This window comes from Fringilla coelebs (genome assembly GCF_963513975.1).
Source record: "Fringilla coelebs genome assembly, chromosome: 12".
Taxonomy (NCBI): Eukaryota; Metazoa; Chordata; class Aves; order Passeriformes; family Fringillidae; genus Fringilla; species Fringilla coelebs.
In genome coordinates, this window is record NC_140038.1 from 3,046,556 (window position 1) to 3,068,900 (window position 22,345).

Sequence of the window (22,345 nt, forward strand, 5' to 3'; positions counted from 1 at the left end):
CCATGCCCTCAAAAGACATTTTTTTCAAGGAATTTTCCCTTCTGGAAGAAAGCTTCACTCCTTTCTCCTCAACACTGTCTGCAAGTGAATCCTCACATTTCTCCTCCCACTCTCATGCAATGATGCTTTCTTTCTGCTACACCTCTGACCCTCCAGATCTCTTCTGCCCTCCTCTGCCTGCAGTTCATTTTCCCTCACAAAGTCCCTGCACATTCCCTGTCTTCTTCAGACCATCAGAAAGGAACATTGCAAATTCTTTTAAACAGCAGCTACAGATTGCCCATGGAATGAGAATGAGATGGGGCAACTGCAGCCCCCAGCTGCTGCAGAGCTCTCTGAGCAGAGCCCTGAGTCAGTCGGTTGGAAATCAGTAAGTCCTGATGTGTTCTTGGTGGGGACAGACAGCTTTCACATAGGCAACCACCACAGGACTATTTTTCTCTTTTCTTTTTCCCTTCCCTTCCCTTCCCTTCCCTTCCCTTCCCTTCCCTTCCCTTCCCTTCCCTTCCCTTCCCTTCCCTTCCCTTCCCTTCCCTTCCCTTCCCTTCCCTTCCCTTCCCTTCCCTTCCCTTCCCTTCCCTTCCCTTCCCTGAACTTCCCTTCCCTTCCCTGAACTTCCCTTCCCTTCCCTTCCCTTCCCTTCCCTTCCCTTCCCTTCCCTTCCCTTCCCTTCCCTTCCCTTCCCTTCCCTTCCCTTCCCTTCCCTTCCCTTCCCTTCCCTTCCCTGAACTTCCCTTCCCTTCCCTTCCCTTCCCTTCCCTTCCCTTCCCTTCCCTTCCCTTCCCTTCCCTTCCCTTCCCTTCCCTTCCCTTCCCTTCCCTTCCCTTCCCTTCCCTCCTACACCCCAAAAATGTGAGTGAGTGTTTAAAAACAGGTATTTACGAATGCTTAAAACATCCTAAGGAGGTGAACAGAGGCAACCTCACCTGGAGGATAGGTGCTTTGGAGAGGGTTTCAGGGAAGCTTTGGAAGTGCTACCCTGTGCTCAGCTATTTGCAGCTGTGTTATAACAACTGGAGGAGCTGCCTGAAATACCTGGTGTCAGCAGTGTGCTGAGTGTGGGCTGGGTGCTGCTCCTTCACTGGTGCTAACAAACTCTTAGCTCTCTTCTTTTTCAAGACTTTGGATTTTACTTCTAAATTTCACATATCCTGCATATTCATATGAACATTTGTGTGAGGGCATGCAAATCAGGAGTGTTCTCTACATCGACATTCAGGTATAAATGTGTGCAGACACCTGCACGCTTCTCAGGGTTCTTAATTTAACCTGAGTCCTGAAAAGCCTTTCCAGCTGCAAAATGCAACTTTGAGCTAAGCTTTCCTTGTGCAAAGGCATGGGCCTCTGCCAGCCTCAGAAGGTGCTGCAGAAATGGGGCACCTATGTTTCTTTTGCTTCTTTTTCTTTGCATTAGAGACTAGCTTGTCTCTTTGCATTGTGCTGGTTTCTTTTGCACTGTAATTGTCCTCTCTCTTCCTGCAGCTGATCAAATCATATCACTGAACTTAGTGCCTTTTTTTTTTTCCCCTCTATTTTTTTCCTGTCCGCTCACACACACCCATAGCAAGGAGCAGCCTGACACCATTTGACATCTCCTTGCTTCCTCATTTAAATATTAACTGTTTACCAGAAGAGAAACAGGTTTGGGGTGCGGGTGCTGAGCCTGTCTCTTTGTGTGAGCAACAGCTCGTTTGCCCTCTGTCCCTCACAGCCACAGGTCATTTCTCTGAGCTGCCTGGGACAGCCCCGTGCTATTGGCAGCAGCCTGAGCTCAGGAGGGACAGGTCTGTGGATGTGCTGCACTCTCTGCTTGGGCTGAGGTGCAGTGCCAAGGCTCAGAGCTGTGCCTGCTGCCACTCTCACCCCACAACGGACTTGCTGAAGGATTCCTACCCCTCCACAGAGCAATAATTATGAGCCAGCTGCAGTTTAAAGATGCTTTTTGGGTAAGTGAGCATTTACTATGTGTTTCCTATGTTCAATGTATCTGCATTTTAATTTTTTTTTAAAAATACAGCTTGGTTCTATATATAGTTTAAAACTAATTTAATGCTGTTCTGTGTTCTCAATTTAGTAAAAATCCAAATTTGTCTCCAAGCAAAAGCATAGTGTTTAGTAGTGTGTTTGATCCTGAGCAGAAGGAGGCAGTGTAAAGAATATATCCAGTCCCCACAGAACCAGTGACATTCCCAGTTCCTGTGCTAGAGCCAGAAGCCTCTTTTGAAAGGGACATGGATTTGTCTGTGTCACAGTGCTAAGAACCTGCTTGCAGTGAGTGTCCTCAGCTCTACAAGTGGCTCCCAGGTGAGCTGTTGCTAATTACAGGCTGAATTCCCTCCCGTTTGGTGAAGAGCAGAGCCAGCAGCTGCGAGCAAAACGCTCCTGCTCAGCTCCCTCCAGGCTCCCACCCTGCTGCCAGGAGCATTCCCAGGAGCTGTGAGGCAGCACAGGTCAGAAAGGAGCAGCAGTGACACTCCACAGCTAAGCCCACGCACTCACAGCTGACCTAAAACCAGCAAATACTGAAACAAGGAGGTCTGCTCCATACCTGTTATTTAACTTTGAAAATCCTTTTGGTCTCGTGTTTTCAAGCTCTTTCCCTGCAGTTACAAGGTAAAAGGACCTTAGTAATTTCTCTGTGATAATCTGAGTTTCTTTTGCAGTTGGAGAATGAAAGTTCAAAATCAAAATTCTATCATTGCACAGTTGAGTAAACAGGATGTTATGTGGTTGCCTCTTCTGGGCAGACATTTATCCAGCACCAAGGAGTGACTTAAAGAAAGACATGAAGCTATATATGAATCCTTTCTGCCATTGCCTGGCTGTTCTTTCCGCCTGCGCTCTCTTTCTCTCCACCCACGCTTCAGGGTAAACCCCCTCTTGGTAGAAAACAGAAGGGCAGAGGCAAAAACACATTTCAGTGAACCACCATCCTCCTGGCACTTCCAGGAAGCCCTCCCCACCCCCACTGCAGGACTAGATTTGAACAGTTAAAAAGAACAAAAACACAATGAGGAAATACGAAAGGCGCTGTTGATGTTGCGACTAACTGTGCATGACCACACCTATGTGAGATTCTCCTGGTGTCTGCACAGGGCAGTGCACAGGGTGGGACACAGCTGGGGGCCACTGGGAGCTTCAGCCCTTGCATTGCTGAGCTTCCTTGGGAAACAAGCCACCTGACTTTAGAGCTGGTACATTTGGTATAGCTGCTTTTCAATGCCTTGGTCTTCAGGGAGAATCAATCAAGCTATGGGAGTAGTGTGGGGGTGATTAATGGCAGCTGACAATCTGGCCAGGCTGGTTCTTCATGGCTCTGCTTCCCTAAACTTCTCTCCTTTGCTTAGTCACATTACCATGACTCAAATCCTTGCTTAGCTTTGAAGCAAGGGTTTGCTAAGCAAGCTTAGCATCTTTGGATTTCATATTTTTTGGCTGGAAATGTATTGCCCAGCTCGATTAGGGGAGCAAGAAGGTACCTGGTTGCAGGATAAAAGCTTTAGCTATACAGTAAGTCTTTAAAAGTGAAAACTGACAGGATATTGCACAACACAACAGAAGCGTGCAGCATGCCCCCCAGATCACAAGATCAGCAAATATTTTTGCGTTCATAAGGTTCTGTTGTGAGAGGAAAACGTATTCATGTGGTTTGCTTCAGCAAGCAATGATCTCCTGTATTTGGTCTGTACACTGAACAGAAACTTTCTGATGGACACCCAAAAGGTGTTTGCCCTGTGGTGGGTGCCTCAGCACAGAGCCCTGACCTCTGATTGCTGCACCCCCTCCCTGTGCCTCACCCTGCTGAGGTGTCCCTGAACAGCTGCTCCCTGCTCCACCACCAGGAAACCTTTGGAGAAGCAGGGGTTTCCTCAGGACCTGCCTCAATGTAAAATATGTAAAGAAACCCTAAAAGCAGATCTCCCCCAACGAGCAGAGAAAGAGCACCCCATTCATCCCTCCCCAAAGTTCTCCCTGTTCAGAGAACAGGGTGTGCTGTCTTCCAGGAAAATTCAACTTGTTCCTCATGACAGGTTTAAATTTTATCCTCTCTTTTCCAAATAAATGTAGCAGTGATAGTACTATACTAATACTTCCCCACTTAGTTCAATTTTGCTTTCTTTGTAGCATGGCCTGAGCTACAAAAACCTGTGTATTTTTAAATTACAATTTAATTACAATTTTTATTTCTATATGCTCCACACTCTCTGTAATGGTTTAAGGGACAGTTGCTCAAAGTCTGCACTAAAATGTGCTTCCTAGCAGAAGTTTTCTATCCTCTGATAATATTTTTTGGGGAATGTTAGTGGGATGGAAATTCAGATGGGGTTTGATAGCCAGTGCAGGGCAGTGGCTGATGGATTAATATTCTGCTGGGCTGTGTACAAGCCTGACAGATGTTACCTGTCTTCTCTAGCATCGCATGAGACAGGTAGGGAAATTCCCATGTTAAAGGTATGTGGCACCAGCATGATCCATGTTAATGGGGTTATGTTAACAGGCAGAGCAACAGCAATTTTGTTTCTTACAAAAACCACTATCCAAGAAAATCTTTCCCCCTCAGTCACAGAGTGCCTTTCTGAGTCTCATTCTCTGTTCTTGCACTCATTATTGTTTTCCTTTGCAATTTCTGTCATTGCCTTTTCCTCCTATTTAGTCTCCCTCCAACCTGCTGCTCAAAACTGCAGCTGCAGCCTCTGAAATGCAGCTCTTTCTGGCCAAGAGACAGGAAGGTGCTGGCACCACTTCCTGCTTTGCCATACCCACCTGGGAACGGGGAATGAGGAAAACTTCCAGAGGAGCTGGTTGGTTTTGGGGCAGGCTCCAAAGTGCTCAGAGTTGAGTGGGAGCAAATCTGTTCCCTCGTACAGCTTTGACTCAAACTCAAGCAGCCAAGTCAATTCTGAAAATGTGTCATGAGCTCCTAAGGTACTTAGGATTTAAAAATAAGTGCTTGAAGTGTGAAATGCTTGCTCCTTCTCAGCTGTGGGATGATCTTGCGGCTTGTGAATTCTCACAGCTCGCATATAAAAGTGTGGGGGAGATGCAGGCCAGCAAATATGAAGCAGGCCTTGGACATGAGCTGGCAGGATTTGCTCCTGCCCTGCTGTGGGCTGGTCCTTTCATATCCCTGCCTGTGGAGCTGTGGCTGTGGTCAGGCACTGCTGCTGTGGGAGCCATGGAAGTGCTCCAGGAGCAGGGACTCTCACAAAGATGCTTGATGTCACTTGCTTTGACTTCAGGCTATGTTCAGCCTCAGGTTCAGCGTGAAGTAGACTTTGTGGATGAGCCTCTCAACTCCTCCTGTAGCTTTTTCACACAATGGTCTGTTATATATGCCAAAAAAGATGTAATTAGCTTCACAAATAATTTAGCTTCTGATGAGACTCTTAACTGTGGAACAAGAGCTCCATGGTGATAAAAGTCACAGTAAAGCTATTTCCTTAACTTATTGGGCAATGTGCTGAAGAAATACAGCATCAAGTGTTTTACTCAATATAGGAAGTTTTTTTATAGCAGGAGCTACCCTGCTTTCCTGTAGAGGTTGAGCTTTGCAGGGCCCATTGTTCTGCAGCAGGTATGTGAGGAGGAAGTGATACTGGGCAGGTTTGTTGGGAGGAACTGGAGCTGGGGAGGCTCCTGCCAGCCCAGCACCCCGAGGCTGAGCTCAGGCAGGGATGAGGCTGGCAAACCTTCCAGCCTGGCATCCCAGCTTTTCAAGAGGGAGTTGGCACCCAGTTTGATTTGAGTGGCATGGCACCAATTGCATCTGACCCTACTGACACAAAGTGGGTTAAGATAAATCATCTCCCTGCACACAGCACAAGTGGGATCTGCTGTCAGCACATCCTGCACTGCCTGGGCTCCAGAGGTGTGACCATGGTCCTGCTGCACTCCCTGAGCTCCAGAGGTGTGACCATGGTCCTGCTGCACTCCCTGAGCTCCAGAGGTGTGACCATGGTCCTGCTGCACTCCCTGAGCTCCAGAGGTGTGACCATGGTCCTGCTGCACTCCCTGAGCTCCAGAGGTGTGACCATGGTCCTGCTGCACTCCCTGAGCTCCAGAGGTGTGACCATGGTCCTGCTGCACTCCCTGAGCTCCAGAGGTGTGACCATGGTCCTGCTGCACTCCCTGAGCTCCAGAGGTGTGACCATGGTCCTGCTGCACTCCCTGAGCTCCAGAGGTGTGACCATGGTCCTGCACTCCCTGAGCTCCAGAGGCAGAGGTGTGACCATGGTCCTGCTGCACTCCCTGAGCTCCAGAGGCAGAGGCATGGCCTCAGTGCTGGTCACATCCAGGCCAGGTCAATGCTGCAGGACATGTGGAAATGGGGAATAAAGGAGGAACCAGCTTGGAAAAGTTGGACTGGTTGCCCAGCTGATGTCTGTGTTTGTTGTGAGGTCGACTTCATCTCCACAGAAGAGGCTGCTCTACTCTTTTTTTGCATGTAATTTCTTCCTCCATTTCCCCAGTTGCTCCTTGAGGCAATGAGAAGCACCCGTGGAGGGTGGAGGGTGGAGGGGGAGCGATCACAGCAGTCACTGAAACCAGAGGAAATTACAAGTAGAAAACCCGAGCAGTCACTGTGGCTATGGAAACACTGGTGCTTCCCAAGTCAGTTTTGAGCAGAGCACAACAGCTAAAATGAAGCTCAAATGAACTAACACTAGATGAATGGATTTAAAGAGAGCTCAGTTTGGGTCAGGGACTGAAATAATTAGAGAGTTAAATACACTTTATTATAATTTTCTGATGACCATGTTGCAACTGAGAGGTTTGAATATTAATTTGAATATTGGTTGAGCAATTAAGTCGCTGTGACAACTTTGCTAATATTTTTACACACCTGTGTCTGGTTTGTTTTGATCCATCCTGCTCTGCAAAAGTTGGTTGGTTTTACTTGGGCTCAGGGAAGGGGAGGATTCTTATTTCTGCCAATTTTAAGTGTGCCATGAGTCTGTATTTTAAATATGGAATAGGTGAGTCATGGACTCTGCCCACACATACACAGCTGCATCTAACCAACACCACTCAAAGAGTGTTTGTCACAGCCAGCTGGAAATGGAGCCTCAGATTTCAGAGGGTGTCCTCTGGCTTGTCAGAGCCCACTGAGGTGCATTTTCTGAAGCAGTCCCAGAATGGCCGAGGCTGACTGAGGCCTCTGGACATCTCCAGCCTCACCTCGCCCAGCACAGCGCCAGTCACAGCAGAGCTCAGAGCATCTCCACAGGTGGAGGCTCCACAGCCTCTCTGGGCAGACTGATGCTGTGTCTCACCACCTCTCAGCAAAAACCTTCCTGTGCTTAAGCAGGACTTCTTGAGTTTCCACAGGTGCTCGTTGCCTCTTCCCCTGTCACTGGGTGCCCCTGCAAAGCCCTGGCTCCATCTCCCCTGCTCCCTCCCACAGGAATTTAAACACACTGAGCCCCTTTCTGCAGGTTGAGCAGTGCCAGCCCTCAGCCTCTCCTCCCACCATAGCTTTTCCAGGGTGAAACTCAGAGTGTCTCTAGGAATCTCATTTCAACAGATTTTTCCCTGGCAGGACTGGGTGATTCACAGCCTGTCCCTTTCCTCCCTCCAGGCTGACACTCCTGACACTCCTGCAGAGCTGCCTCTCTTTCTTCAGTCACTGGCTGCAGACACTGACCTTGGGCTGCTTCCTAGGCACAGGGAAACACTTGGAATTTCAATCCAGTAACACTCATTGCATGCTTGTATGGAAGGCAAGCTAGGCTGCTTGGTTATATTTCAGCTCCTTTAGCTCAAGAAGACCTTTTTCTGATTTCATTTTCCTGCCTTGCCACAGCAAGGTAGATTCCAGCGGGCGTTTGGCACAGAAAACACAAGCTAGTGTTTCATCTCCAGTTTAATCTAGGTTTTGTAATAAAACTTTCCTCAGCAGCCATAGTTCAATAATGTACAAAGCTTGCTGTGTTGTTCAGTAAGAGTTTGGGGATTTGAGGCTGGGATGAGGTGAGGGCTGGGGGAACAGCTCTGCATGGAGATCACTCAGCCTTGCTCAGGGTGTCAAGGTGAAGAAAAAAGCCCACATTGAAAATGTGCATCTGGATCCCAATAGCTTTTCACTTCCCCAGAGAATTTTTCCCTTACTGTACACAGAATTTGGTACTTCTTGAAAGCGGTGGAAAAATGTCACTGAACAAGACTGAGGAATTGAAAAGTTCCATAGCTCCTCATACAACTTTATCTTTGCTTGAAATGAAAGGCTTGGGAATAAGGTGAAAATGTACCAGCTCAGGCTAGCTTAGAGATACCAACCCCTGTGGTTCCATTCAGAGCAAATGAATGAATAAACACAAGATTTTTTTCCTTTAATGTAAGAGCTTTACAAGTCCAGAAGCTATTTTGTGCTGCTCTCAAGTTGTCCAGGCCTAATGTATTCCTAATATGAAAGAAAAATAAAAAATAAAAGGTGGGGGCAAAAACAAAAAGGAAAATAGGTGGTCAGCAGCTCTGAGGTCTGAGTCTCATCTCTTGATGCTCCTTGCAGCAGGTGCTGTAATTACTGGAGGGTTATTAACAAGTCAGGACTGACAAACAGCCCTGGGGCTGCTGCTCAGTGGGATGGAAATCCCCAGGAGCACCAGGAGAAGGAAAGGAGGGCCCTGCCATTGAAAGAGTCTGGATGAACATTTGGTTAGGACATGGGCTTCTGACAGAATCTTTTTTTGTGGGAAAACATGGTTTTACTGGAAGTAGGGGCACTGTTTTGGAAGATGAAGCTGGGCTTTGATGAAAAAGCTCACACCTGGTAAAGGCTCTCTCTGGAGATGGAGAATGAAGGTGCATTTGCTAAGCAGAGAGGAGGAGGAGGAGAGGCTCCTAAAGCCCTCTGTGGTTCTGGGAGCTCTGCAGGGGAAGGCACACTCTGGAACAGGAACTGGAGCTTTCCTTGCCCGCAGCCACTGCCTGCAGCCTGGAGTCCCCGTGCCACGAGGCTCACCCCCACATAAAACAGCTGGAGAAAGAGGCTCAAATGCAATTCCCCTTCCCTGCACAGGCAGCACGTGGGGGTGGTGTGGCAGCTGTGGCAGGGGTGTCTCAATCAGACTCTAGTGGAGTGTAAGAGAGTTGCATCATGTTGAGTAATCGGATATGTTGAAAATTATCATTTAGGTGGCAAAGATCTCTTGTGAAATGGAATTGGTAACATGTAGACATTGAAATAATCTTTACTAAGAAGTGAAGTAAATCTTTAATTCATTCCCCTTCTACAGCAAGACTCTGGGAATATTTCCTGAAGTTTTACCCTTCCCCATGTGCCAGGGGACACCAGTAACAAAGGGAGCATAGGTTCAGCAGTGACTCTTATGAAGTGCATTTTTCAGAACTGACAGGAAACAGTTCTGAGCATTTTAAGACGAGGAGGAGAAAGACACATAGTTTTTTTGTAATAAATTAATGTACTAACTAAGCAGGTCTAGTTCCAGCAGCTCTGTAAGACCTGTGAACAGTTATCTCTGTGCCTGAGCAGGTCAGGGCTGTTTCAGTTTCACTCACCGTGGTCTGGGACTGTGCTTGTAGAAGGAGAGGAGCAGAGAAGGAAACTGGAAGTGGATGAACCAAAGAGGAATGGAAACAAAAGTAATCTCTGACCATTATTTTGTGTAAAACAGAAGTTTCCTCTACTTGTAAGATTCTATTTCTCCTAATTTTTCTTCCAGTTTCTCTTGTGTAGGTAACGTTACTCAGTGGGAGACTGAAGGAACATCAGATCTCACCATTGACACATTTATCTGTCATGTTTCAGAAGGACCATGGTGACAGTGCTGTGCCTTCTGAAAGACAGGTGCAAATCCTCACTTCTGGCCTCTCTGTTGGCTCCCAAGGAGAAGCCACTTTAATTTATGGATTTAGCTGTTGTCTGAAGTCATATGGAGAAAATACAAAGGGATGCTGCCACCTCAAACCTGTGTCATGTAGCCACATCAAGCTCCCATTAAAAACTGGTGAGGGATTCCGCTGCCTCCTGTCCCATTTCTTATTATCCCCATCACAGAGGTGTTCCAGAAGTTTGTTCTGTATGGATTTCCTGAATGGATTTCTAGTTTTCCATCATGGTTTTGCTTGTGATGCATATCTGTCTGCTGGCTCCTTTCTCCTTCTGCTAGCACAGGAGCACTGGGGCTCTGAACTGCACTCAGAACGATGTTTAATCAAATTATTAAGAAGACAACCCAAACCAGAGATAATAAGCACAAGCAGAGTCCTTTTAGTAGACTGGAATTGAGACTTTCCAAGGCTGTTCCCTTTGTGCCATGAGTCTGCCAGCCAGCAAACCACCTGCAAAAGTGAGGCAGGCTTTTGTGCAGCCATCCCTTTGGATCTGTGCAAATTAAAACATGAAGAGAGCCAAACAATATGCTGTGACTGCAAGAATGCCTAATCCATAACTCATGAGCAGTGCAGGATGCCAGGGAGGAGGGCAAGTAGAGTATTTGCAGGACACCCCCAACAAAGGAGGGAATGATGAGGAGGACTCCATTGATATCAGCAGGCTAATTAATGACTTAATTGTACTATATTGTTCTATATTATATTACACTATGTTACATTAAATCTAAACTGAATCTGCCAAGCACTCAACACTGCACAGAATCTCGTGGCTGCCAGCCCACAGTCCCAACACACACACACACACCTGGCCCTGACAGGCCAAGGAAACAAAACAGCATCCCTGTGGGTAAACAGTCTCCATATTGCATTCTACTGTGGCACAAACACAGGCACAGCAAATGATGAGAATTGTTTTTCCTTTCTCTGAGGTTCAGAGAATGTGAAACCCAGAAATATTCTTGGGAAGAATTGTGCCTTGCTTTTCCCTGTGAAGAGAAATGTGGCTACAGGCTCAGAAAGCTGAGGAACAAATTCCTCTGTCAGCAGAACTCTAAACCAACCATTTCCTTCTCAGAGAAAACCCACAGGGTCAAGAGCAAGAGACCACTGGGGTGTTACTGTTCTGCTCAGTGTCATTTGCATTGCTACTGTGTATTTGTGGATCTCAATTTCAGTTTTACCTCTGCCTGTCCTGGCTGCTGCAGGGTTGAAGTCTGGTGAGAATCTTGCTACAGGGGCAGTGGGAGAGGCAGCCCAGCAGCCCAGCAATTGCAATGCTGCAGAGGCAGTGGGTTTTCCCTTCTGGTTTTTGAAGGTCCCATTCAAGGTTTGTATCTAGGCTATTTTCTGACAATAAATACCCTTTGCTGCCCATGAAAGGTACTGCATGTCAGATTCAGGTAACAGATTGCAGCAAACCTGCAAACTCAGCCCCTGTGGAGAATGCCCAAGTCAGCTTGTGGAATGATCACCAAAATGTCCCTACCTGCAAACATTTATGTTTCTGATACACAAAGAGTAAATTTACAAGAAGTGACAGAAATCTTGTACAGCCAGCTTCAACCCACCTACTCTTCCTTGCTTTTTCTGCTTATGTGGGGAAAAAAAATCAATACTTAAAAGAAATAGATTTTTTAAGCTCATATAAATTCTGCAGTCAGTCTTGGAAAGCACAAGCACCCCTCACATTCCCATCCATTCCAAGTGATTTCAGCCAGTAGGAAAAAGGAACTCTTACACAGTACAGCACGAGCAAATGCTTTTAAACCCAGTAAGCAGTTGATTATGACATGAACACGTGTGAAAAAGGTCTGATATTACAGCCAGCACTGGTCAGGGGAGAAGGTTTTGGTCAGAGGTTCCTGATGTGACACCGCTCTGTTCTGGGCACGGTGACCTTCCCCCACGTGTGTGCTCAGCTCAGAATGGGGATGCTGAGCTGCCTTTTCAGCTGCTGGCACATTCCCAGGCCAGGCTGAAAAGCTGGGGTGGGTTTTGACAAGGGCTCTTTGATGTGCCCCTGCGGTGGAGCAGAGCTGGGAGGCAGCCCTGGCACAGGAACAGGCAGCTGCAGCTGAGCAGCTCTTATCACAGCAGGGCACCCCGAGATAAGAGCTGGACTGGGGATGTCAGCACACACACAGCAGCCTGCTCACTGCTGTCCTGCTCATTCCAGGAGAGCATGTGCAGAAAGGCAGCAGTAAACTTCCCAAAACACTTTTATCAGGAGTATACTTCGAGAAACACCAGGAAATTTTAAAGCATACCAGGGGAAAAACCACCAAACATAAAACAAGTGATTGAATTACAGTGAAAGGCCATGCCATGACAGGAAATATCCAGTCCAAGGTACTTGGAGATTCTAAGTCGTGTTTAGGTCTGTTTGCTGCTCCTGTACACGTACAAAGCCCTTGGCATAGCACTTGACAAGGAGACTGGCAGATCAAGGGAACAAGATTTGAAACATTCAGGGCCAGTACCCAGTGGTATGATGCAAGAATACAATTAATTGATTTAACTCAGTCAGAACAACTGACTTGCAGTCCAGACTGAGATATTGTGTGATACCGCTGTGGATAGAAAGGATTTCTTTCTGACACTTGAAAAAGATATTGTCAAAATGATGCTTGTTCAAAACTTCAGTATGCCCTGTTCTCTCTAAACTTCCTCCTCACACCAGTAGTTATTTCCTTTTTAACTCTGGAAAAGTGGATCTTAAGTTTTTGTTTTACTAAAACTGTTGCAAGCTTACTTAAACTAAACAAGGTATGAATGTAAAACCAGTTTGATTTAGAGAAAAATTCCAAAGATACCCATAACAGATTCAGTGTCAATTATTTTTCTCTTTGAAAATCTGTATTAATAGTTAATTTCTATCAGGTAGCAGCATTCAGCATTTTCAGTCCACAACCATGTGAGAACACTTCTGATACAAACTTTGGAGAAATACCATAAGAAACCAAGATGAGGAATGAACTTTAATAATGAAATACTTCCAAACTTAAGAGAAAGTGGGGGGGCAGGGGGGTTAAAAGATATTTTTAAATATTAGCAGGTAATACATTTCAAATAATTCCTAAATGAGGGCAGGTCAGGCTGAAGGAAGCCCTGAGAGCTCTGCTATGGCTGTCATTGCTCGTGAGAGGCAGAGCAGGTCCTGGGGGTGGATTCTGCTCTGTTCAGCACCACAACAGCTCAGCACTGTCCTGCTGGGTACTGAGCAATGCACCCAGTGGGGAGATTTTCCTTTTGCAGCCCTTCCTGCCCATCAGGGTGGTGCCACTGCCCAGCTGTTCCCTGGGGTTACTGTCCCTCTTACCTCCCGCACCCGGTACCCTGCAGAAAGCAGCTGAGCAGGTGCTGCAGCTGGAGATGCTGGGGTGATGAGGCCTTTCCTGCTGAGAGGCAGAGCTCCCAGAGCCCTGCAGCAAGCCCAGGTGGAGCTCTGGCACTCCCCAAGCAGGACACACAGCCCCAGCAGCAGAGGCTGCCCTGGGGGAGATGCTGAGGCGCTGCCAAGCTGGCTCATCCTGCAGGAGCAGGGAGAGCTCTGAGCTGGGCTGTGTAAAGTGCCTCTAAACAAAGCCCTGGCTGGGCAGGCCAGGTGCCAGCAGGGTTAGAAATGCTCCAGGGAGAGCAGCCACAGCAGAAAAGCCCAGAGTTGCCTCACCACAGCCACAATGGCCTGATGAGCTCATGTCACTGTGACCATCAGCAGCTGGACATGCAGGGTGTGCCACGAGTGCTTTGTACCTCAGTTTGGATCATTTTGCTTCAGTTCAGTCCATTGGAAAAGCTACTTACTGAGAGCTGCTTCAGTAATGAGCACAGCATTTTAGTCTTTCCTCCTTGATATTATTACAATAGGAGCCTTTTCGCTTCAAAATGGAAACTCTTGTAGTTCAAAAAGCCTTGCAGTTCCCTCTGAGCACCCAGCAGCACGAGGCTCAGAGGAATGTTCTGGAATAAGGCTGATCCTTAGGGAGTTAAAGACACAAGGTCACTCACCAGAAGGTAATTAGAAATTATGTCACCCCCCAGCAATCCTGGTACCTCCTACCCTCTGGGCAGGGAGCTGACACAGCCAGTCTTCCCTTGCAGCCTTCATTACCAAAGCAAACTCCTCAGAGCCTCTCCCTGATGGCTGCAGGAACCAGCTCAGAGCCAGCCCTGAAGAATCCCTGCCCCAGCCAACTCCCACCATTTGTTTGGGTGGTTACCCATGGAGAAACCTGTACCAGGAGGGACAGGGCACAGTCCCAAGGCACAGATCTCACAGGAAAATGCTGATGGCAGAGAGCAGCACTGTTAATCCTCAGAGGGAAAAAGAAGTGGATAGAAGGATGGGTATCCCAGTGTGCTCACTGTCCTCAACTCTGCTTGCAGGCTTCCATGCCTGCTTTTAAGTGTTCCAGAAAAAGCTGTTCTGCTTAAACTACAGCACAGGGGTTGTAGTTTATAGGGGTTTATAGGGTAGTTTATAGGGTTTCAGTCCTATAATCCCCTCCACTTTGTCTCTGAAGGAACAGTGCTGCTCATTGCACTGGAGGGAAGCAACTTCTGTCACTGGGCAGAGGGGAGGAAAGGCTGCCCCTCCTTTACTGGGGATTTTCAGGAAGAAAATGAGGAGAAAATCCCCAGGCAGAGAGCAGAGCACACGTTCAGAGTTATGGGGGTGAATTTCAGGACAACACAACTCTGCTCACAACACTGAAATCCCTGTCAAGCACTTTCTTGGTGGTAATTATAGGCCTGTTGGACAACAAGGAATAAGTAATCTTTTTTAGCAACAAGGATTAAATCCTCTTTCACAGCCACACATGCTTTGACTAAGCAGAATCCCTTTATTGGCAATTGGTGGTGAGTCAAATCTCCCTCTTCCAAGCAACTAGAATTTAGTATAAGCAAATGATGTTTCACACATTTAATGCCTATGTTTATTATCTAATTAAAGTGTTTTTTTCTAATTTCTAAAAAATATAAAATAGTTCTTTGACTATTCATTACTTCTTAGAATCATAACAAAATCCTTTCTGAGAAATACCAAGCACTGTCTGACTAGTGCAGCTTAACAGCTTTTGCAAAACCACTCAATGAGGGTGCTAATTATAACACAAAATGGTAAATGGAAAATGGAATAGAGGCGAGACAGCTTAGCAAGGCTAGACAGTTGTTTAATGAGATCCAATCTTGCTGTCTGATTGTCTTGACAAAGAAAATGTGGGGTCAGTTATGGTGCTGCACAGGAAATCCTTAAGACACTAGATAAAAACAAAACGGGGCTGAACAGACAAAGCAGGGGAAGAATCTAAAATGGGCAAAGCCAGTGCTCTGGGGGAGGTGCTGGATCCTGCCACAAGACCTGAAGAATGGGCTGGAAATAGCTGTGCTTGAAACAAAGATGTAGAATGAAATATTGTATGGGAGGTATCTGATAACCTTCGAGCGTGGGGTAACAGAAAACAGATAAAAATCAAAGTTACAAAGTACAGAATGGGAGTAGTGAAAAAATCCAATATACTCTGAGACCTTGTTGAATAAAATAGCAGGAGAGGAGAGAATTGCAGGTATATCTGTAGACCATAGCTCATTTAAGTGCCACTGCTATGATTTGATAGTGAAAGAAGGCAAACACAATCCTCTCACGGACCAGAAGTGTTTCTTTGAGAGCTGACATTAATGCCATGGTACAAAGCATCACTTGGTCTTTACTGGAGTGGTAAAGCATCATCCTTGTCCAAGAGGGATTTATTCAGGTGCTGTAACAACACGTGGGAATCAATGGGATGACAAAGCAGGATGTCAGAAAAGGGCAGAGGAGGTTTGTTTGGATGAAAGGAGAGGTTGAGAGAGGATGTACAACATGTGAAAAAAGAAATAGAGCTGTTGAAATGAAAGGGAAACATCTGTGCAAGTAAGCTGAGGCCTGAGTGATTCATGGCTCCCTTGTGGTTGGAAATTAAGAAGCAGTGCTACAGGAGGAGTGACCAGAGCAGCTCACACTTGTCTCAGCCTGGCTGTGGTGTTTCCTGTCCCTCTGCAGCCCGGGCAGGTGGCACGAGCTGTGCAGAGCACAGCCAGAGCTGCTGCCTGCCAGCCCTGCTCTGCATTTCTGACCCTTCCTGAAACAGAGCCTCCACATTCTTTGGGAACACAGAGGAGGACAAGAAAGCAAATTTTGAGACGAATGCCCCCAAAATGAAGATGGATGAAATGAGTGTCTGTAGTAGGAGCCCTCCTTAGGAGCCAAATCTCTCTACAAGGGCCAGCCAGGGGAACAACCCCCAGGGAACCTGGCAGGCAGCAATGCTTCCAGGGGCCTGATGGAATTCCCAGTGGACTCAGCCCATCAGGCTGCCCCCAGCACACCGCTGTGGTTCTGTGCATGTGTTTGGGTTGATAACAAGTTAGGGTTGCATTCTCTGTTCAGGGAATTTATTGTCATCCTTTCAGTGTAACAACTGTGCCAGTTTAAAAGAGGTGGGGAAAGGCACCAGCTGAGTTTTAGCATTTACTGAACAAAGAGAGATATTGAACAGAAAGGCAGACTAACTTCACAGTGAGCTTATCACTGCCTTTGTTGCCTGTGGCAGGGGCTGACTGCTGTGGTGATACCAACCCACAGGATATTTTCACTTACCTCATGGGCAGCATTTCTGGTGTACACAGCTATGGGATAGAGCTGATAGCATCTGAAAATGTACAGTTAAAATGCTGGGGGTGTGAGCTGGTTGTGGAGCATCTGACCAGAGGTTCTGCCAGGCAGAGGGAGCCATTTATAGTAATTTTTTTACAGCAGTGGATGGCTTCTGCCATTGGAACGTCCACAAAAAAAAAAGGGGGGGGGGGGTGGAAAGTGCTAAGTCCATTGCCAGGGTATTATCAAGAACCTTTCCTACTTTTCTCTCTGAGTGGCAAAATTTGCTACTTCTCATTTATTTCACAGCAGGATCCCTTCTGTGATGCGTGTGTAAATTGCCCTTGGAAACATTAGGAAAACGAATGTTTTGGGCTTGAGATCCTGCTTCTTCAGGGGTGATGGCTTTAACAATGGACTGTAGCACTGGAAATGTTCCTACAGCCTGTAGGTTTACAGGGATTGTCTGTGGAAATTTATCCTAGCTCTTAAAAATTGCTCCTAGATTTGCAAATCTCCCCAGAAGCCCCATGTGAGCAGCACATCACCTGGTGGAGGCTGCCACCAACCACCACCACTCATCCCCAGAGCTCCCCTGCTCCTCTCCAGCCCCAGCAACAAAGCAGCAAAGGCACAAGCTCAAGTGCCCAGCAGTTGCTTGCCAGAGGATCTTTTCCAAGTACCAAAACTTAAACAGCTGTCTTCTCCACAGTGGTGGTGGAAAGCAATAAAGTAACCCATTTATTAAATGGTAACTGCTTAGGGGACAGTGGATGGATGTATAAACTGCACTCAGTTCATATGTAAAGGCTTGTATTGTAGATAAACTGCTTGAGGGAAGGAGCACACTCGTTCTCTTTATGGTTTCACAGCCCGTGATTTTACCATAATGCTGTAACATAAAGCTCAGAAAACATCCACCACTACATTTTCAATAGCATTATCACTATGTACTGGTGAACTCAGGCTCCCTGTAGAAAAATGGCTTGTCCTGATCCTGTTGTGAGGCAGAGGGAGGAGCAGGAGTGGAGCACAGAAATCCTGTCTGCCTGTGCCCTCCCATGAAAACACCGCTGACCCGGCGGCACAGTCACTGCCCCGCAGGCTGAGATTTGTACTGAGCTGACTCTGACCTTTCTTTTTAGAAACACGGCAAGAGGAACTAAGAAATAAGAATTAGGATTCAGGTAAGAGGAACTGATGTGCTTAACAGCTATTACTTTTTCTTTCTGCCTTCAGTGCAAGGAGTTCACCTTCCACACCGGCTACGAGGTGCTCGTACAGCGGCTGCTGGAGGGGAAGAAGATGTGCAAAGATGTGGAGGATTTGCTCAAGCAGAGGTATGAAAATCAGAGTGAAAAAAGTGTGAACAGCCTCCTTTTTTGTCTCATTTGGCATCTGGAAGGGAATAGCAGGCTGTTTCTCAGTTTGGTATGGTTATGAGCTTACATAGAAAAGCCTGAGTAATTTGAATCCCAGCCTTGTGATGTGAAGGTAGAGAAATAGAAATCCCAAAGACTTGAGAAGGGAGGAGAAGGTTGAAAGGGTCAGAAACCCAGAGCTCCACTAAGACCCCTCATTATAGGTCTAGAAGTACACAGTAGCACCTACATCCACAAGTAACATTTTTAAGTTTCCCCTTTTGCAGGGCAAAAATGACTTGCACATTTTTTGTTTCTCTTTGAACATGCTGTTGCCACAGGCACTGTTTCAGTTTCCTGCCAAAAATGAGACTTTTTTCAAATACAAAGTTACATAAAATGATACCTAAAGCCTTACCCAGACACCCAAACCAGCCCCTGTTGTTCACCAGCCTTAGCAGGCTTTGAGTATCGATGTTGTAGTTTATGCTCCTGATTATGTTCTTCTTGGTGCTTCTCAACAGCAACTATGGACAGCTGACAATTTTATGGGTGAGAAAATATGTATCACACTGCTGCTCTGCCTCCTTTGCCATTCATTTTTGTAGTTGTGACTTAGAAAAACAGCTCTGAATTTGGTTCTGTTTTTAGGTGGCTTCAGCAGTTTGGAGCACACACTTACTCAGGTGTGACCCGTAGGAAAGACCACGCAAATATGGATTATATATCCAGCAGGGAATCTCAGAGCAGCTCATCTCAGTACTGTCACCTTATAAATATTGCTCTGCCTTCCTGCTTTTTCTTCCCATGCTGTCCCCATCTAGTTTTTTGGGTTTAGGGTGGTTTCCTGAAGGCTGATTTTAAAGCCCTGGGACTTTCAAGGGTGTGTGAGTTGTCAGACTCAAAGGTGGCCGTTTCACCACCTGTGAAGCATCCCATCAAAACCTGAAGCTATTTAAGTTGCTTTTCTCAACCCCCAGTGGAAGACTTCGGTATTGGCACATCACACAGTCCTGAAGTCACATCTGCCTGATGGCAGCTTAGCTGCAAGTGTTTAAAACAGCTCCTTTGGGCCTCATGCTGTGGCATTCACATTCTCTGAAAATCCCTTCGCCCAGGATTTTTCTCCTGGGAAGCTGAGGAGCCTCAGAGAAAAAGGAAAACAATATTTATCTTATTTGCTTCTCCTGTGTTGTGCTCATCTGGAATGTGTTTGAGATTTTTCACCCACAGGTGATTGCTCCATTGGGTTGTGCTCTGAGTTGTTTTCACTCTTTGGCCAGTCAGGACTCAGCTGTGTCAGGACTCTGGAGAGAGTCAGGAGTTTCCATTTTTATCTTTTTAGCCTTCTGTCTCCTTTCTGTATTCTTTAGTATAGTTTAGCGCAGTATTCTTTAATATAATAGAGTATCTTAAAATAATAAATCAGCCTTCTGAGAGCATGCAGTCAGATTGATCATTCCTGCCTGCAAATACAACTCCATCCCTTACAGGGCTCAGAACTGCCCTGCAGGCTTTGGGCAGTGCAATTCTGCATCAGATGCTGCACACGCCTGTGCTCCTGCCAAAATGTTGCAGAGGCTTCTGAAAGTTGCAGGATGAGGCTTTTCCTGGTTTATGGTGGAGGCACAAAGTTCTTTCTGTAAAGAGGAAAAAAATACATGTACAGTCATTTTGTAAATATTTCCATGAGGTTTTTCCCACCCCCAGGAGGTTGCAGAGATCATGCGTACATGTGTGTGCCCGTGTGGGGGGAGCAAAAGGAGATGAGAAGTGGGCACTGAGTCAAAGATGTGATTTCCAGTTTTTTGCTGGCAGATGTTTGTTTCAGGTCATCCTCACATCACTCATAGGAGTGACCCAGCAGAAGATCAAAGGCTGGGATGAATCTCTCTTTCTAGAGGCTGCCCATGCCATGTGGTTCACCTTGGAATTTCAACAAGGACTCCTGCAGTCCTCAAACCAGCTGCCCTGGCCCTGGCCACACTAACACTCCATCAGTTTTCCAACCACAAATCCCCTAACTGGCCCAGAGAAGGGCCTAAGAGGATTGGGAGTGAGAAAGCAATTGTATTCCAGAACAAAGCCCAGGGTTGAACCACAAAGTGTGTTCTATCTCTGTATGGCTGCAAGGAAACCTAGAAGAGCTGTGTGCAGGAGTGCTGTAAAGAGGGAAAAGCAGCAGGCAGATGTGAAGAGATGGTGTCAGCCCCCTGTGAAATTCCTCTGACCCTGGGCTAGTCCAGTCTGAGGTTTCAGGAGCTGGGACTGGCTTAAAAGCTGGCCATGCTTTTTTCCCATGAGGTACTTGTGTACTGAGCAAGCAAAGTGGGAGTAATTACTGGAGAAATTCTCATTGCTGCACAGGCACTGGCACTGAGCAAAGCCTCTGACTCAGAAGTGTTTCTTGACACTGAAATCAGAAGAAAATTAATCTATTCTTCTTCTGCAGCATTATGTGTATTTCCATTTTGATGACATTTCATTCATCTACCATGAAAAAGCAGTGGTGCCTCTGCATGGCCTGTCACCGTGTTTTCACCCTGTTCCTCTGACAGGACTGCCAAGCAGGGATGTGGGAACACCCCAGTGAAACTCAGCACTGCTGAGTGCAGGAGGTCCCAGGATGAACCTGCCTCAGCTCCCAGGAGATTGGATTTGCACCCAGAGCCCAGAGGCAGCAGGAGGGGCCGTGGGACTGTGAAAAATGCCAATCACTTCTCTTTTTTTTAAATTTTAAAGGTTTAATAGTAATAAAATGGTTATAGAAATAGCAATACAGTTAGAGTACTAATAATTTGGACAACTTGAATTAGGACAATATGAGACAACAGAAACAAAGAGTTACAGGTGTCCAGGTACCTTTTTCTGGGCAGCACAAGCCTGAAAAAGGACACCTGTTAACAAAGGATTAACCCTTAAAAACAATAACCTGTTGCATATTCATACACTTCATCCATGATGCATCAATTCCATTCAAACAAAGGATTTGGTCTGGTCATCCTCAGCTTCTCTCTCCTAATCCTAACAGCGCCTTCGAGGTGGGAAGAAGTTCCTTTCTTCTGATAAGAGGGCAATAAAATCTTTTTCTCTGAAAGATTGAGGTGTCCTGTGGCTGCTAGCTCACTGCAAGTCCTTTCTTTAAAAAAAAAATCTTACATAGCATAGTTTCTATTTTAACATTTTGTTATAACCCAAAACTATATTTAACACACTACTGAAGAGAATTAATACAGCATCACTTTCTAACACAACACATAGAATATTCATTTTAATATTTGCAAAAAGCCAATCATAAAATATGCATTTTTCACAGGACCCTCTCAGGGACCCACCTGAGCAGCTGCTGTGGGGCAAAACTGCAAGAGCAGCTTCAAACTGCTGGAACTCAGCAAAGGCACACCAAACACCTCCTGGCCAAGTGGGGAGACTGATGGGACTAAAACCCAGCAGGGTTGTAGGGCCTTGCACCCACATCAAATTTGTGTTTTGAACAAAGAGTGCTTTTCTCTAAGGTGCCAAGTTTCAGGCCAAAACTGTTTGAAATGCTTTGAAACTGCTTTTGAGAACTGGACCCTAAACAAAATCATCCCTCCCCAGGTTATCTGTTCATTATTTGCTATTGACCATTCCATGATTTTAGCAGCTGCTCAAAGGCTGACAACTTGGTTCCACCCTGGTCTTGCACCCAGGAGAAAGGAAGTAACACATTTAGTACAAATACTTTTTTTTAAAGAGAATAGAAGTTTCCTCCAGTGCTGGGGGAAGGGAAAGCAAAGGAAATATTTATATTTCTTTATTAACCATAGAAACAGAGCTGCTGTCCTGAGTCACCAGTTACAGTTCCCCATCGGATGAGATTGTTTTGTCCCTTCCACAAAGCTGCCCCAGCCTCACCACACAACCACCAGGGCTCCTTTGCCCTCAGCCTCCATGGCAGCTCTCCCAGCAGGGAAATATTCCTGCTACCCCTGGCTCCCATTTATTCTCAACATTCCTTGAATGGATCCCTTGGAACCTGTTCTTCGCTGGCCTCACAGGGGGTGTTTTCATGGGTTGAGTCAGCCATCATTTTCAGGTTCCTTTTGCTCTGTTCTGAACACCTTCATCTCATCTCTGTTCACCTCCTTCTTCCCACAAACCCACGTTCTGGGGGCAGGGCTGGACATGGCATTCCACAGGAATCAAAGCCATGAAGATGGGCTTCGTTTTTATCTCATTTCTTCCAGAAATAACTTCCCCAAAGTATTTCAGAGGTGAACTAGGATTGAGGAGATGGAGAAATCAAATAAGTTGCATTTCTGATGTTTTGTACCTCGGATACAATGACTGGATTTGTGTAAATGTGATCCTGGCACCGCTAAGAGAAATTGAGTGAATTTTTCTTTTAACAGAGCACAAGCAGAAGAGAGATATGGGAAAGAGCTGGTTCAAATAGCCCGAAAAGCAGGAGGACAAACAGAAATCAAGTAAGAAATTCTTCTATTATTAC

The 22,345-nt window shown here is 46.3% G+C and overlaps 1 protein-coding gene across 2 annotated transcripts in view; it reads left to right on the plus strand.

Annotated features, from left to right (window-relative positions):
* Positions 1-252: 252 nt before the first annotated feature.
* PSTPIP1 (proline-serine-threonine phosphatase interacting protein 1) overlaps positions 253-22,345 on the plus strand; it is a 50,746-nt gene continuing 28,653 nt past the window's right edge. Inside the window, exons 1-4 of one of the 2 annotated variants that reach the window (XM_084213789.1) lie at positions 253-370; positions 1,712-1,946; positions 17,732-17,832; positions 22,248-22,322. In XM_084213789.1, the coding sequence (XP_084069915.1) occupies positions 1,914-1,946; positions 17,732-17,832; positions 22,248-22,322 (209 nt within the window). In that variant the 5' untranslated portion in view covers positions 253-370; positions 1,712-1,913. Of the gene's footprint in view, positions 371-1,644; positions 1,947-17,731; positions 17,833-22,247; positions 22,323-22,345 lie in introns of those variants that run through there. The other variant, XM_084213790.1, reaches the window with a different exon arrangement.